General features: G+C 54.3%; 2 protein-coding genes across 2 annotated transcripts; one reads left to right on the top strand and one right to left on the bottom strand.

Moving 5' to 3' along the window:
• Window positions 1-350: 350 nt before the first annotated feature.
• KCNK15 (potassium two pore domain channel subfamily K member 15) lies at window positions 351-5256 on the top strand. Its single transcript, XM_011369360.1, has 2 exons — window positions 351-637; window positions 4480-5256. Exons 1-2 carry the CDS (start codon window positions 355-357, stop codon window positions 5190-5192), a joined length of 996 nt encoding a protein of 331 aa, XP_011367662.1. The 5' UTR covers window positions 351-354; the 3' UTR covers window positions 5193-5256.
• A 4761-nt stretch (window positions 5257-10017) lies between these two features.
• RIMS4 (regulating synaptic membrane exocytosis 4) lies at window positions 10018-13677 on the bottom strand. The gene is made up of 5 exons (XM_011369406.1): window positions 13583-13677; window positions 13174-13286; window positions 12775-12876; window positions 12009-12148; window positions 10018-10711 (listed from the first exon to the last, which is right to left on the bottom strand). The coding sequence occupies exons 1-5, from the start codon at window positions 13675-13677 to the stop codon at window positions 10493-10495; spliced, it is 669 nt and encodes a 222-aa protein (XP_011367708.1). The 3' UTR covers window positions 10018-10492.
• Window positions 13678-14610: the final 933 nt, after the last annotated feature.

Below are 14610 nucleotides of genomic sequence, written 5' to 3'. Positions count from 1 at the left end.
ATGAATGGCTTGCCCAAGGTCATAGGAAAAGAGAGTGATGGAGACAGGACTTCTGCAGACCCAGGCTTTTGGAGCTTTGCTCCAGCTGTCACTGTTTGCAGACTCATCAGCCCCAGGGCGCCGGCGGGTAAACAAAGGCAGGTGTGCGGCAGGAGCAGGGCAGCGGCGGCTGGAGGAGCACTCCCTCCGCGCCCCCCCACCCCCGAGGCCCCGCCTCTGGATGCCCCGCTCCGGCGGCGCGCCGCCCTGGCTCCTGCAGCGCGGGTAGCGGGTGCTGGCCGGGGCGGAGCGGGAACCCGCGGCCGTCGGGGCGCATGGCCGCAGCCGGGGCCAGGGTGGGCTCGATGCGCCGCCATGAGGCGGCAGAGCGTGCGCACCGCCGCGCTCGTCCTGTGCATCCTGTCCTACCTGCTGGTGGGGGCCGCGGTCTTCGACGCGCTCGAGTCCGAGGCAGAGAGCGGGCGCCAGCGGCTGCTGGCCCAGAAGCGGAGCGAGCTCCGGAGGAAGTACGGCTTCTCCACCGAGGACTACCGCGAGCTGGAGCGCCTGGCACTGCAGGCTGAGCCGCACCGCGCCGGTCGCCAGTGGAAGTTTGCAGGCTCCTTCTACTTCGCCATCACCGTCATCACCACCATCGGTGAGCGCCCCAGCACCCCCATCGGCGTCCGCTCCATCCAGAGTTGCTCACGGTGGCCCTGGGTTTGCAGTCCACCTCTGCCCCTGCCCAGCTGGATGACTTTGGACGAGTCATTTCAGCTCGCTGAGGCTCACTTGCCTCCCTCTGCAAATGGGCTGTCATTCCACGCAGTCCGGGATGGGAGAAGTCACTAGGTCAAGTTTGCCGAGATGCTGGCATGCAAGAGTGCCCGGAAAACACCCCAGGGGCTGGGAGACAGATAAAGTGGGACAGGAAGCCCAAGTGGCTGGAGTTGCTCCCTTGCCTGGCTGCATCATACTAGCTGTGTGACCTGAGACAAGTTGTGTAACTTCTCTGAGCCTCAGTTTTCTCTTCGGTAAACTAGGGGTGCCAATAGGCCCTCTCTCATTGTTATCAAAAAAATAATATATGCAGACTGTTTCAGCAAAGGGCCTGTCATATAGAAAGCACTAAAAAAAGAAATCGATTTTTATACTGTAATTACTCTTCTGTTACTCCTAATCTGTCTTAGTCACTGCAGTATGGCCAGTGCCTGGCACATAGTAGACACTCAGTAAATAGTTATTGAAGGAATGACTGATTACCACAAGCTTTGGACATCACCCTCGGGGATCCAGAGCACTTTCTCTGCAGCATCTGGACTGTCAGCCGTTGCCATGGCTACTGACTGGCGGAGCCTAAGCATGGGGAAGCAGAAAAGGAGAGAAGCAGGCTCTACAGGGCTCCAAGCTGGGTGCCCACCACCCCCTAGGCCCCAGTTGTTGATGCCCAGGCACCCCTTTGGGCTTGGGCCCCCACTCTGGAAGCCTGTGCCTTGGAGGAAATATTTTCATAATGCTCTTGCAAGTGAATGTGAGTTTGTGGGGTTTAGCAGTGGAGTTGAAACCCTGAGTCTTTTCAGTTACATAGCCCAGAGTTCTGATCTCTTCTCTGTTGCCTCCTGCCCTCTCTGGTAATTGATTGCACCTCTCCAAGCTCTGGTTTCCTCAACTGCAAAATGCAGTTGCTCCTACCTCATTGGGTGGTTGCCAGGTTTAAATGAGGTCAAGCATGTAAAATGCTTGGCACAGTGCTTGAGGCTAAATAGGCACTATTAATTAGTAATAATGACAATTTATGATTTGCCAGCTGTGGGCCCAGCTCCCATTCAGCCCCCTTAGGCTCCCTCTTGTCAACACGGGCACCCTTGCTTTCTTATCTTGGCTCAGCTATCTTGTCACCGTGCCCAGTGGTGTGGGACCCTATCCACCTCTTCTGCTCTCCCCCTCCTTCTCCGAAGGCCTACTAGCTGGATTTGGCCTCTTCTCCTGGCGGTCCCTGCCTACCCAACACCACCCACATACATCTGGGAGAATGGGGAAAGGGACTGAGTGGAAACGGTTTTGCCTTTTCTGGCCACCTGGGGGCGCCAGCACTTGCTATGTGGTCCCAGCTGCACAAGTCAGCCTTGCAGGGAGCCAGGTGCCAGGATCCAGGAGCAGGAGCACTGCTGGGGGAGAAGAGAGGCAGTGAGAAGCAGTGGAGGATAGTGGTTAATGGCCCAGGCCTGTGACCTTTGGGCACCTTCTTCTTTCTGATTCTAATTTCCTTATCTGTATCTGGGGATATCATCGCATACAGTCATTGAGAGGGTTAAATAAGATAATCCATGTAGAGTACTCAGCATGTTTATCTATTATCATTATTCATTTCACTCTCTGCCAAAAATCTGACATAGCACCAAACAGCTGGAAACAGCACTGCCTGGCCTCATCCCTAAAGAGGTTCCTCTGTTCCACACTTAGCACCCACCCTTCGATTTGGTTTGATGATGATGATGATGATTGATTATTAAACTTTCATTGAGTCCTAGTTTGTGTCAGGCTCTGTGCAGGGCACTAGTGACTAGGGACACAGAGAAGTGACCAGCATGGTTTCCGGCCTCAAGGAGCTCAGTCTAGTGGTGAGTAGAACCCCCCCACCACCCAATAACAGGTAGGGCCACGCAATAGAAAGTGGAAATAGAGCTGTGGGTATTTAAAAACATAGTGTTGGTATTTTGATAAGTTATGTACACTTCACATGGCACAAAAGGGTACAGAATGAAAAGGAAATCTCCCTCTCATCCTGTCCCTTGACCCACAAATTCCTTTCCCTGGTTCAAATACAGTTACTAGCTTCTTGTGTTTCCATCCAGATATATTATCTGCCTATATATTTCTTTAAAACATGCACACACATATACATACACATTATATTATACACACTATTTTGTCTCTTTTTTAACTTAATATATGTTGGGGATGTTTTTGTATCAGCCCCTAAAGAACTGTGTCACCTTTTTCATGGCTGTATAGCAGCTCTTCTCAACCCCAGCACTACTGACATTTTGGACTACATAATTCTTTGTTGTGGGGGCTGTCTTGTGCACCGCAGGATGCTTAGCAGCATCCCTGGCTTCTACCCACTGATGCCAATAGCACACAGCCACCACATCCCAATTGTGACAACCGAAAATGTCTCCAGACATTGCCAAATGTCCCCTCAGGAGCAAAGTCACCCGACTGGAACTGCTGCTATGTAATATTCCATCATTCGGATGGCGCCATGATTTATTTAACCAGGCCTCTATTGATGGACACTTATGTTGTCTAAAATTTTCACTATGAGCGACAATGCTTTAGCGATAACCTACATGCATACATCACTTTGCACATGTGTGCGTTTTGGAGAACTCACTTCCACAGGTCAAAGGGGTTGTGTATTTTACATTTTGGCAGATGGGGCCAATCTTGCTAGAGGAGGCATGTTCTGTTGAGGAAGGTCTACCTGGCTTTTCTTAGCTCATGGGACCCTTTGAGAATACCATGAATGCTTTCACTTCTCTCTCCTGGAAAAGACACATATCCATTCTTTCCAAGATTCAAAGAAGCCCATTCAAGGTTAGAGCCCCTTAAGCAGTTGAGAGGACTCAGTGAAGAGTTGCTACAGCAGACTGAAGAGGTGTTTAGTGAGAGCTGACTTGGAGAAGGATCTGGGAAGAAGTGGACTGGGGCAGGGCAAATAGGGCAGTGGGGGGTGGAGTATGAGAAAAGGCTTGTGGAGGTGGGACATGCTGACTGGGGAAACAACATGGGGTGAGGCTGGAGATCTGAGAAGGATTCAGATCACAAAGGAGTTCAGACACAACTGAGAACTAGGACTTTACCCTGTGGGTACTGGGAGCCCCAGAAGATTTATTTTTTTAAATCAAGACATAATGTATGTACAGTCAAACTCACCGTTTTTCAGTGTACACTTCTACGAGTTTTGACAAGTGAAGACCTGTTGCATAACTGCAGCTACGATCAAGACAGAAGAACTCTTCCGTCACCCTCCAAAATTTTTTTCTTGCGGTTTTTTGTTTACCCCTTCTTCCGTTTTCGTTGCTTGGCACCCCCGGTTTTTTTTTTTTTCCCCCGGTTTTTGCCGGCTTTTCTTTTAATTGGACCCTTGGGTTTTTACCTTTTGAGCTTGGCTTCAGCATAACACATTTGAGATCCATTCTTTGTTGCTGCAGGTAACTGCAGTTCATTTCTTTCTATTGCCCCCAAAGAATTCCATTGTGTAGATGTAGCGCAGGTTGTTTATCCGTTCCCCAGCTAGGGGACATTTGGGTTGTTTACAGTTTGGAGTGATTATGGATAACCATGCAAGGTTTTGGAGCCAGGGAATGACCTAGTTACAACTAGCACTTTGAAGATGCTCTGCTGGCTCTGGGGGATGGGCAGACAGGCCGAGGGCGACAGTGTTGTTAAAAGACGCTAGGCATTCATGGACCCTCCCCTCTGCTCTCCCTTCAGGGTATGGCCACACCGTGCCAGGCACGGACTCGGGCAAGGTCTTCTGCATGTTCTATGCGCTCCTGGGCATCCCCCTTACGCTGGTCACCTTCCAGAGCCTGGGCGAGCGGCTGAACGCGCTGGTGCGGCGCCTCCTGCTGGCGGCCAAGCGCTGCCTGGGCCTGCGGCGGCCACGCGTCTCCACCGAGAACATGGTGGTGGCCGGGCTGCTGGTGTGCGCGGCCACTCTGGCCCTCGGGGCCGCAGCCTTCGCGCACTTCGAGGGCTGGACTTTCTTCCACGCCTACTACTACTGCTTCATCACCCTCACCACTATCGGCTTCGGCGACTTCGTGGCGCTGCAGAGAGACGAGGCGCTACAGAGGAAGCCGCCCTATGTGGTCTTCAGCTTCCTCTACATCCTCTTGGGGCTCACGGTAATCGGCGCCTTCCTCAATCTCGTGGTCCTGCGCTTCCTGGCAGCCAGCACCGACGCGCCAGAGCGTGCTGCCCGCCACGCCAGCCCGCTCCGCCTGGGGGCGCCCGAGAGCCATGGCCCAGCTCTGCCCCGCCGCCCGCCCCGCCCCGGGGGCTCCTCTTCAGTCTCCTACCGCATCCACCAACTGGAGATGTGGGCCCGCGACAATCTAGGCTTTTCGCCCCCCGCGAGCCCGGGGGCTGTGGACAGCGGCGAGGCAGGCAGGCCCCCATCCCAGAGGCGGAAGTCCATCTGACAGCCCTACCCCAACCGGGGGTCGGTCCCAGAACTGAGGGTCTGAGTTCAAGAATCAGTGCACCACTCTCTCCTACGCTTGGAGAGGCGCGAGGGGCCGTGGACGTAGTGCCGCAGTCTTCTGCCACGGGCAGGTTCTCATTCCCTTCTGTGGCTAGCCCCTCTCCTCTCTCCAAAAATATATTAAAGTCGCAGCATAAGCACAGGCATGACTCTAAAGTCACCCAGTAGGTGCAAATCCGTGTCGTCCAGATTGTTTTAGGAGGGCGTGGCCACAGCAGCCACCTAGGAGAGGCTCTCCACAGATCCATGTCACTAGCTACCCTCCAAAGTGGAAACAGGTGGCTAGTCTTCTGTTGTGTGAAGAGGCTGGTTTTCTGTGTTATAGGGAAAATGCCTGATTTTCAACGCTAGAATCCTACCAGTGAGGCCAGCTGCTCACACTATGAGAAGCACGGGGAGAGGGACTGACAGGAACCATCTACCACCACCCAGTGTGGACGAGTGGGCACAATTCAAACACTTTCTCTTGCTCAGCATGTAGAGAGGAATTGGCCCATGTGTGAAGGAAGCACATTCCTCCACTCCCCAAGCTGATGCTTTGTCCTTGGCTAGCCCTACTTCTGGAGGGAGGGGTCTTGCTGACACCTGCCATGTCGCTGGAGCCACCTGGATGCAGCTGAATGCTGTGCGACAGCTCTTTCCTGAGAGCTGTGAGATCTGGGTCCTGCCAGTCACCTGCGATGTGACCTTGGGGAATCTCATCCCCTACCTAGGCCTGTTTCCACATCTGTAAAATGACTGGGTTCATCTGGAATCCTGCCCCCTCCTGTGCACCTCTGGAAGGGTTCCTGGGATTGCCCCTGAAGGGGCAATACAAAAGCCCATGGTGGGACATGCTGGCATCCACAGCCCTCAGCTCCTTAAAACACCAACTGCCCTTAGCTTCCCAGATAGAACTGTCTTAAGACAAAGCAGAGCAAGCCAGTTTAGAAAAGCCAAAAACTTTAATTTTCAACATGAGCTACGTGGTCATGAACACGCGATCCACTCCAACCCAGGGGCCCCAGAAACCCTCCCTCCCCAGAGGCCCCAGTGGCTCCTGCTCCCAGAGAGGGAATGAGGGAGAGGTGGGGGGATGGAGAGGCCCCAGCCTGAGGACCCGGGGTCCAGCCTTCCTGCCACCCCCTCAGGAGGCAGTCGAGTGACAGGGCTTCAGATGTGATGTCTAAAGCCCCCGAGTTGCGAGTCTCCACTTTGCTCTCACAGAAGTTATGAGGAAAATGGCCACGTGCGGTCAGCCTCTGCTCAGGGTTTGTGAGTCAGGTGAGCGCATGGACATGAAAGCTCCCCATCTACTCTGAGGGGCCGCTGTAGAGACACAGGGCCCTCCCAGAGCGCCGCGGGAGACAGGGGAACAGGGACAGCTCGGTCTCCTGGGCCTAGCACAGAGCTGCTGCTCAATAAATAAATGCAGGTGGCCTTGCCTGACGCAACAGCTGTGCTCCACAGGGAGTGGGTTCAGTGCTGTTTCTGAACACCAAAGTGTGCCCAGGAGCTTCCGGTTTAAGGAACTGGATGGTGAATCAGCTTGTAAAGTGCATAGCCACCCCCTAAACTGCTTTCCCTCTCAGCGTAGAAGAAAGAGCTCTGAACTGCTAGAGAACTGAGTTCTAGTTCAGACTTGCCCACTAACTCACGGTGGGACCTTAGCAGGTGCCTTCCCCTCCAAGGGCCTCAGCTTCCTCCTCTTAATAAAGGTTCCACCTACTGCCTAGGGGCTCCTGTGAGGGTACGCGCACGGTGAAAGCACTTTGAAAATAAAAGAGTTTGAAAAGCACTACAGGAAGATCAGATATTATTACATGTGAAGGTTTTGTGAGAGTTTTCTTAAGATGAGGTGTAACACAGCCACCTCCTACACAGCCCCAGGCAGCAACTGGTGCTTCTTAAGTCCTTAAAATTGGTCCTGGAGGGTTATGGTCTCTTGGTGGGAGCCCCCGCCCACTGTTGAAGGCCTGGATCAAATCCTGTGCACCCTCAGTCCGCTGGACCAGACCCTTAAGAGAGCTAGGTCTCCATGGCAACCCTCTTCCCAAACCTGGGCCAGAAAAGTTACTAGCCCATAGAGATGGAACTAAGCAGGGCTGGTGGCCCAGGGCTTAAGGGCCAAAAATACTTATTATGGCAGACATGCCCTGGAGCAATGGTCCCCTGTCCCATGAAGGAAGGAAGCACGACGGAACCCCTGTTCTGTCCCCACCACTCTCTTGCTGAGGGGTCTTGGCACGTCACTTTCTGTTTCCTTACCTCTCAAATGGGCTACAATTTGCCCTGCCCAGCTTTTCAAGGCCACTGGGAGACTCTACTGAGAGAAGGGAGGGGGAAGGGTCGTGAGAAATGGCGACCCCACCTCATCCTGCTCTGGCTCCAGTTCAGCCTCAACAGGAGTAGGCCCAGGTTGGGGGTGGCACTGAACTCACCTCACAGGTGACCCCAGAGGCGGCTCTTCCTGCACTGGTCTCCTCGCCTGTAAAATGGAAATGACTTCACTAATGTTCCCAAAGCCCCTTTCTCTTTAGTATGAAAAAAAGATTCTGGAGAAGGAAAGTGGAGACGACTTCTCTCCCACACTACCCCTGCCTGTGACCTTGGCCCAGAGATTGAAAAAAGAAACCATCCCCTAGAGACCCCAACCCCCCACCACCCCAAATCCCCCCAGCTCCACCCTCTCTGACCTCTCCAAACGGTGGAGTTTAAGTGCAAAAGATCTGACAGCAGTGGGGCTGGGCTGGGCTTGAAGGTTCCCAAAGCTACTCATGACCACGGTTGTCCCCTCCCCAATCCCCCATCCCTTGGTGAGGACAGACGATGGTTCTCAGCCAAATGGTCAGAGCCCCTTGGAAGGGGCGCACGTGCTCACAACCATGATACAAAGAAACTGGGCTCCAGCCCCCACCCGCCCCACCCTTCCAGGAGGTGAGCTGAGATTTCACAGAACAAACAAGAAAGTCAGTGAGGGGGCCCTCCGGGACCACCCCCAGGATGTTATTGCTTTGGAGCTCTCTCTCTCTCTCTCTCTCTAAAGGCTGTGCCTACACCAGCGGGTGGGCTCAGGTGGTGGGTACCGAGCCCCTGCTCCCTCTGGTTGGGACAGCAGGTTCTGCCTGTCTTTGAAAACTACCCGTGAACAACCAGAGTGGTAACCTCCTCCATGGCTGCAGAGAGAGAAGATGCTCTCCTGGCTCAAAATATTCCAAATGGCGAGTAATAAACAAACAGCAGAGAAGTCACGCTGGTTGAAAAAAACAAATGGGGAGGGGCTAATTCTGGGCCTCAGGTGCCAGTCCACTCAGAACCCCGGTGCCTCCTGCTCCCGTCTTGGGGTTCCACCCCCACAAACCCAGGGAGCTCTGAAGGCCTTCTGGATGAAGGGGCCTCTCCATCGCCCCTTCCGAGTGCAGTGTGAGTAGCTCCATGGAGGCAATCAAACTCAACCAGACTTTAAAGGATGCCCAGGGCTCAAACAGGCTGGGTGGTGGTGGGGTGGGGGGAGGAATTCCAGGGGAAGGAATCGCCTGGTCAGTAGCCTAGAGTGAGACCAGGGACAAGGTGCGACCAGACACAGCTGGGTAACCTCAGTGGAAAACGACCCCCTCTAATGGAGCCCAGGCGCCCTCCACCAAGGCTCACATCCTCAGGAGTGCTTCAGAAATAAAAATCAGTACCAAGGATAATAGATCAGAACATCTGAGTATAGTAGGCGGCTCCAGCTACAACCCTACAGGGGGAGGGGCGGGCAGGGGGAGGAGGAGGGGCTGGCCTCCAGAGCCCCAGGCCCAGGCCAGCGAGAAGATGGTAGTCTCCTGGAATGTACCCGGCTCCTCTCCACCCCCCACCTGGGACTCTGTGAGAACTATGTGCGAGCTAAGAACAGGCCCCAGGGCTTGGGACACTAACTCTACCCAGCTAACCTGGACTACGCCCTACACAGCAGGGACTGGGTAATGAGGGGTGGTGGGCTGCTGGGTGCCTCCCAGGGGAGGTGGCAGAAATGTGCTTCTATAAAGAGGGGCCAGCCGTGTCCTCCCCAGCATGCAAAAGGGCTTCTGTAGGCCCCGGGGAGGGCTGGGCCGGGAAGGCAGCTACCCAGGCCTGCTAGAGAAGGAAACTCCCAGTTGGACTCATACCACCTCCTCGCTCTCCCTCTCTCCTTGAGCCAAGGTAATCGAGGCCGGGGCAGTGGGTTCTGCCCTTAGTACACAGGGTTTGTTTAAAAAGACTAAAATAGGGGAGCTCTGTTGTCTCCCCAGACCCCTAGCCTGGAGGCAGAGGGGTAGACAAGATGACCTTTGACCTCATCCAATAAGAAGGGATTCTCCTATTTGGAAAACCCTCACCTTGGCACCACCAGTCCCAATCCCAGCTTTCCCCAGACTCCCTCTCCAATCCAGCACCCCAAAATGCAGAGATGGTGAGCTCTCTGGGCTTGGGGTTCTGGGAAATCAGGGTCCCGCAGCTCCTCCACCAAAACCCGGATGAAAGAGTTCTTTCCAGTCCAGCAATTTCCAGAGTAGCTTGTTGCAATCCCATGGAGCAAGGCACCCTGGGGGTCTGTGCCAGGCCCTGGGCACTTCTTCCTTTCCTTTGGTCCCTGCCGGACCCCAATTCCTAGAGCCACTGGAAGAGGGTCAGGCAGGAGGGGACAGACAGATGGACTCAGACAGGCTGCGGCAAAGCTCCTTCCACGGGCAGGCGGAGGGAGGCCTGAGCTCCTCTTCAAGTGGGGGGCTCTGGGCCCCCCGGAGCTGGCTCCGGATCCTTGCAAAGCTGCCCCATCAGCTTCGGGGCAGATGTAGCTGCCTGAACCCGGTGCCGCAGGAAAGACACTTGCTGGTAATTGGCACCATGGAGATGGCCGCTGGGTTCTGGACTTGGCTCTGGGCAGCGAGCTTCCAAGGACGCACAAAAGGGGAGCAGTCAGACAGAGTCTGGGGCAGGAGAATGGTTTGCTCTGCCACCTCAGTCTTTCCCTTCTCCAGATTGCAGCCACATCCACCAGTCAAGAACCGGCCAAGTCAAAAGTGCAGCCAATCCCGTTGGGAGAGGAAAGGTCTCAGGGGACAGGAGGCAAAGAAGGGGTGAGGAGGGTCCCAAGGGGGGCAGGTCTCCCCATTCTGCTTCCCCGCTGTAGGGGAGAACCCCATCCTCCTCTGTTGAAGGTGCTCCTAGGCCTGGGGTCCCAGGTCGGGGCTGGGCAGTCACCAGGCCATCTCGGGGAGCCCCTCCCCATCCCTGGCACTAAGATCGCTCACCGCAGGGCCCCACGGTGCTCTCGAGGGACAACTGGGATGCCTGCCGGAGCAGGGGGCCTGTGGATGGGTCCACCATGGAGGAGGTGGGGAAGAGCTTGTACCAGCCCACGGCCAGGGTGGTCAAGTCCAGCTCCTCCAGCAACACGCGGGCCACACCCATGAACTGCTTCCGCTCCATCCGCCCATAGTTCCCCCACACGATCACCTGCAGGGCAAGAGACACAGTGTTTCCAACCCTCCAAGGCCAGAACCAGACCCTGGGGTCACCCCCGCCCCCAAACACCTCGGAGTCCAATGGGTTCGACCGCCTGGAAATCACTCAAATCTGACCATGTTTTCCTGGCTCCAGTGCAACCATGGTTCCTCGCCTGGCTGGCTGGCTGGCTGGCTTCCTGCCTCCAGCCGTGCCTTCTCCGTTCATTCCATCCTCCGCATTCCCCATCTCTGAACCCAGGTTTGACTGACCTTGTATCATGAGTTCCCTACCTGCTTCCCCCATGGGCCCTCTGCTTCCAGAGCCTCGGAAACCGGCTCCTGAAACATGGACGGAGTCTGGACAGCCGTCTGCTTGTTTCACACTGTGTTCAAACACCTCTAGACTACAGGGTTTCTCCAAGCTTTTGTGACAGGGATTGACAGACATTTACATTCTCGCCTGTGCACACATGGGCCTCACAACTGAAGCAAGTGGCCCACCACAGAAGACTTCCCTTACTAAGAGCGATAAATGTTCTCTCTCCTATTCTATTCCATCAAAGAAACATTTGCCGAGACTGGCTAAACTGATTTCACAACTCACTAATGGGTCTCAACCCACAGGCTGAGAAACCCTGTCCTAGCAGGACCCAGGCTTCCCAGTTTGGCAAAAGTCCCATTGTCTTGGCAACTTGTCACGCCATGGCCCCATCCTCATTTCCTCAGCCCACCCAGGTGAGGAGTGCGAAACTGGGGTACAAGCCAGAGGTGCCCAAAGGACAGCTCCGAGAGAACCGGCATGTGGCTCCTGCAGGCGTCTGGCCCGGGCCTTGCCTGTACCCACAATAAGTGGCCATTTCTAGCTCCAGCTTTGAGTCACCACTGGGATCCTCCTAATGGCCAGAGGGCCAAACACCTGTCTGGATCCTCAAAAGGCTCCCAGTCTATTATCACTGTGCTCTGGGCTAAGGCTCTGGCCTCCAGAGGTGGCTACTGCTGCTGCTGCTGCTGATGATGATGACGGAAGCCATTTGTAGAGCACTTACTACAGGCCAAATCTGCAAATACTTTTCTTGCACAAAGCACACATTTCACTGTTACTGTCACTGTTGTCAGTAGGTACTAATAGTGTCCCCATTTTACAGATGAAGAAGCTGAGGCTTGGAAAGAAACTGCTTTGAAGTTGCATGGCAAGTTGTGCAGCTCTAATCAACCACCATGCTCCACTTCCTCTGGGTTAGGCCCTCCCCGAGGGGGCCTCCCTCTCCCTCCGGGACTGCGCGCACGCACACACGCCATGCCCTCACCTGCAGGACTTTGCCCTGGGGACTCTCAGGAAACAGCAGCACCTGGTTATACAGTGGGTCCAGCGACTTGCGAGCGACTTTGGTCTTCTTCTTGGCAATGCAGATGCCATTCTCCAGCAAGTAGGCCTTAATGTAGGCCGCTGGGGACAGAGGCCAGCAGGGTGAGTTCTAGTGTGGGCCCCAAAGAGTAGGCAAAGGGCACGGCAGACGGAAGCCACCAACTCACTGCTGGGGATCGAAGCACCCCGTGGGGTGTGGGGAGGAGGTAACTCCAGCAAGTGGGGTGGTGGGTGTGGGTTGTGGGGTGCAGCCATGGTTGTGTGGGACCTACTCCACCCCCTTGGGTAGTCTTGCCTGGCTCCCCACTTCTGCTCACTCTGTAGTCACCTGTTTCCTCTGTCTCTGACTCACCCACCCTTTCCCTGGCTTATACATTCATTGCTATCTATTCACTCAACAAATGTCTGCTGAGCACCCACTGTGTGCCAAGCATCCTAACAGGCACTGGGGTACAACCATAAACAAGAAAGATGGTCCATGTTCTCCAGGAGCTCATTCCTGCAGGGGAGGCTGACAAGGTCAGCTGATAATCTCAACTGGGTCCCCAGAACAAACCCTGACTCACCAGTTCTATATGAGTCACTAGAGATGAAACAAAGGGGTCCCACACAGTGGGGCTCAATTTTCTCTCTTCTAGATTCAGGTATCCCTCCAGACATTCTCCCTGACCTCCACCCCTGCCTCGCAGACGGAAGGCATCCCACACCTGGCAGTGTCTTGGAGCCTGGCTTGGCCGTCAGTCCCCGAGCCTGGATAATGTCCACTTCGAGCTGACCATTCCGCTCCTGCAAGCCGATCTCGACGTCCCCTGCAAGAGCCCCCAAGACGAGACTAGGAAGCAGCTTCAAGCCTAAGTCAAGGACTCAGATCCTCCTGCTCCCAGCCCAAAACAAGAGCAAAACCAACTCCCACACCACATGCCTGGGCTCTGCTGAGGGCTTGGCAGGTGTGGACCAGGCTCCAGATTGGGTGTCAGCAGATGCAGCCAAAGCAGAGGGGAAGAAAGCAGAGATGCAGAGCTTCTGGTGGGACCGCCCCCTTTGGAAGAGGATGCAGGGCTTCTGGCGAGACCCCTCCCTTTTGGAACAGGTCTTAGGGCACTCACCCATCGGCGTGGTGGCCAGGGTCTGGCGGCCCACAAACTGTGCTGGCCCCATGCTGCCCAGGAAGTCACTGAACTGAGCGTCCGATGCCAGGCAGACTCCTCCATAGTTAAGGCTGCAAGAAGGAAGAATGAAACAAAAACAAAAGTTCCTGGAGCTGACCGAAGGCTAAGACGAGTCGGAGGTCAGTTCTAGAAGGTGCCTCATGCTATGACGATTCTGTCCGCATCTATCACCCAGCCTCAGGCGGATCCGTGTCCTGTATCTCTCACCTTCTTTCTATCTTCATGGCCCTAAAATTCCAGCCCCGACTCCAAAATTCTAGGGCTTAGCTTTTGTGTCCTGTACCATCTCCCTATGTCTCCTCGCAAAGCCTTAGGTTTCACCTCTGTGAAATGGGTATGGTGATACCTGCCTCTTGAGGTGGTTGGATGATGCTTGTCAGTACTTGGCTCAGGCTGTTTAGTGCCCTGGTACTCAAAGTGTGATCCAGAGGCCATCGGCATCGCCCGGGAGCTCATTGAAACAGAACTGCACCCCACTCCACCCCCAGCTGCTGAGTCAGAATCTGCTTTTTAACACGAGCCCCAGAAGACTTGTTCGCACCTGACAGATTGAGAGGCACGGGACCAGCCGCTTGGCCTCGGAGGTCTGCGTTAGTTGTTGCTGTAGGCTGCTCAATGTTTCCCCCTCTTCCTTTGGGAATAAGACCTAAAATATCCTTTGGGGGGCCTCTCCCCAAGACATTGATTCCTATGGAGCAGAGCAGACCTGGCTTCAGAGGCTGGTATGAGCTCGGCCTGGCCAGTCAGGGTGTTCCTTCCCTTGACCAGTGTGTGTGGCTCAGAGATGGGCTTGTGCCCCGATTCAGCCCACAAGAATCTAGCCGGGAATATTTCTTTGAACTGTAGGGAGTGAGAAACTCTCTTCCACCAGATGTGAACCCAAGATAGAAAACTGGAGTCTTCGGCAGTTAACCTGCGATTCTCTAGAATCCATGAACGAAGCCGTAAAACTGCTAGCATTGCATGAGCTCCTGGATCAAGCTCTGCCTGAAGCGAATGTCATTTTTTTTGTTGTTGTTGTTACACAAGCGAATAACAACAGCGACAATCACAATAATAATAAGATATTTTCCTTAAGCCAATTTTAGTTTTCTCTTTCCCATGTCTGAAATGAAAATAATAATGTTACCATCTCCTAGGTCTGTTGTAGCAAATGAGATGAGGTATCAAATACCATGCTTGATGTACCTCTATTGTCTTTAGGAGCAAACCACCACAGAAAGGTTTTTTTTTTTTTTCCCACTTTTAGCACTATTATTCACATGAGGATGCCAAGCCTCAGCTGGTCTAAAGCCCTAGAGTGCACAGGGCAGAGTCAGTATTTGAATACAATACTTCTAACACCAATCCCAGATGACTTTCCACCTGCGTGCG

This window comes from Pteropus vampyrus, unplaced genomic scaffold (genome assembly GCF_000151845.1).
Source record: "Pteropus vampyrus isolate Shadow unplaced genomic scaffold, Pvam_2.0 Scaffold147, whole genome shotgun sequence".
Classification (NCBI taxonomy): Eukaryota; Metazoa; Chordata; class Mammalia; order Chiroptera; family Pteropodidae; genus Pteropus; species Pteropus vampyrus.
The sequence above is the reverse complement of the archived record's forward strand: the minus strand, read 5'-3'. Positions and strand labels throughout refer to the sequence as shown.

Coding starts and splice junctions, on each gene's coding strand:
- KCNK15 (XM_011369360.1), top strand. CDS start 355: ATGAGGCGGCAGAGCGTGCGCACCGCCGCGCTCGTCCTGTGCATCCTG. Junction 638..4,479: donor CACCGTCATCACCACCATCG/GTGAGCGCCCCA, acceptor CTCTCCCTTCAG/GGTATGGCCACACCGTGCCA.
- RIMS4 (XM_011369406.1), bottom strand. CDS start 13,677: ATGCCGATGGCCTCTGGATCACACTTTGAGTACCAGGGCACTAAACAG. Junction 13,287..13,582: donor CCAACCACCTCAAGAGGCAG/GTATCACCATAC, acceptor TCCTTCTTGCAG/CCTTAACTATGGAGGAGTCT. Junction 10,712..12,008: donor CCCAGGGCAAAGTCCTGCAG/GTGAGGGCATGG, acceptor CTTGCCCTGCAG/GTGATCGTGTGGGGGAACTA.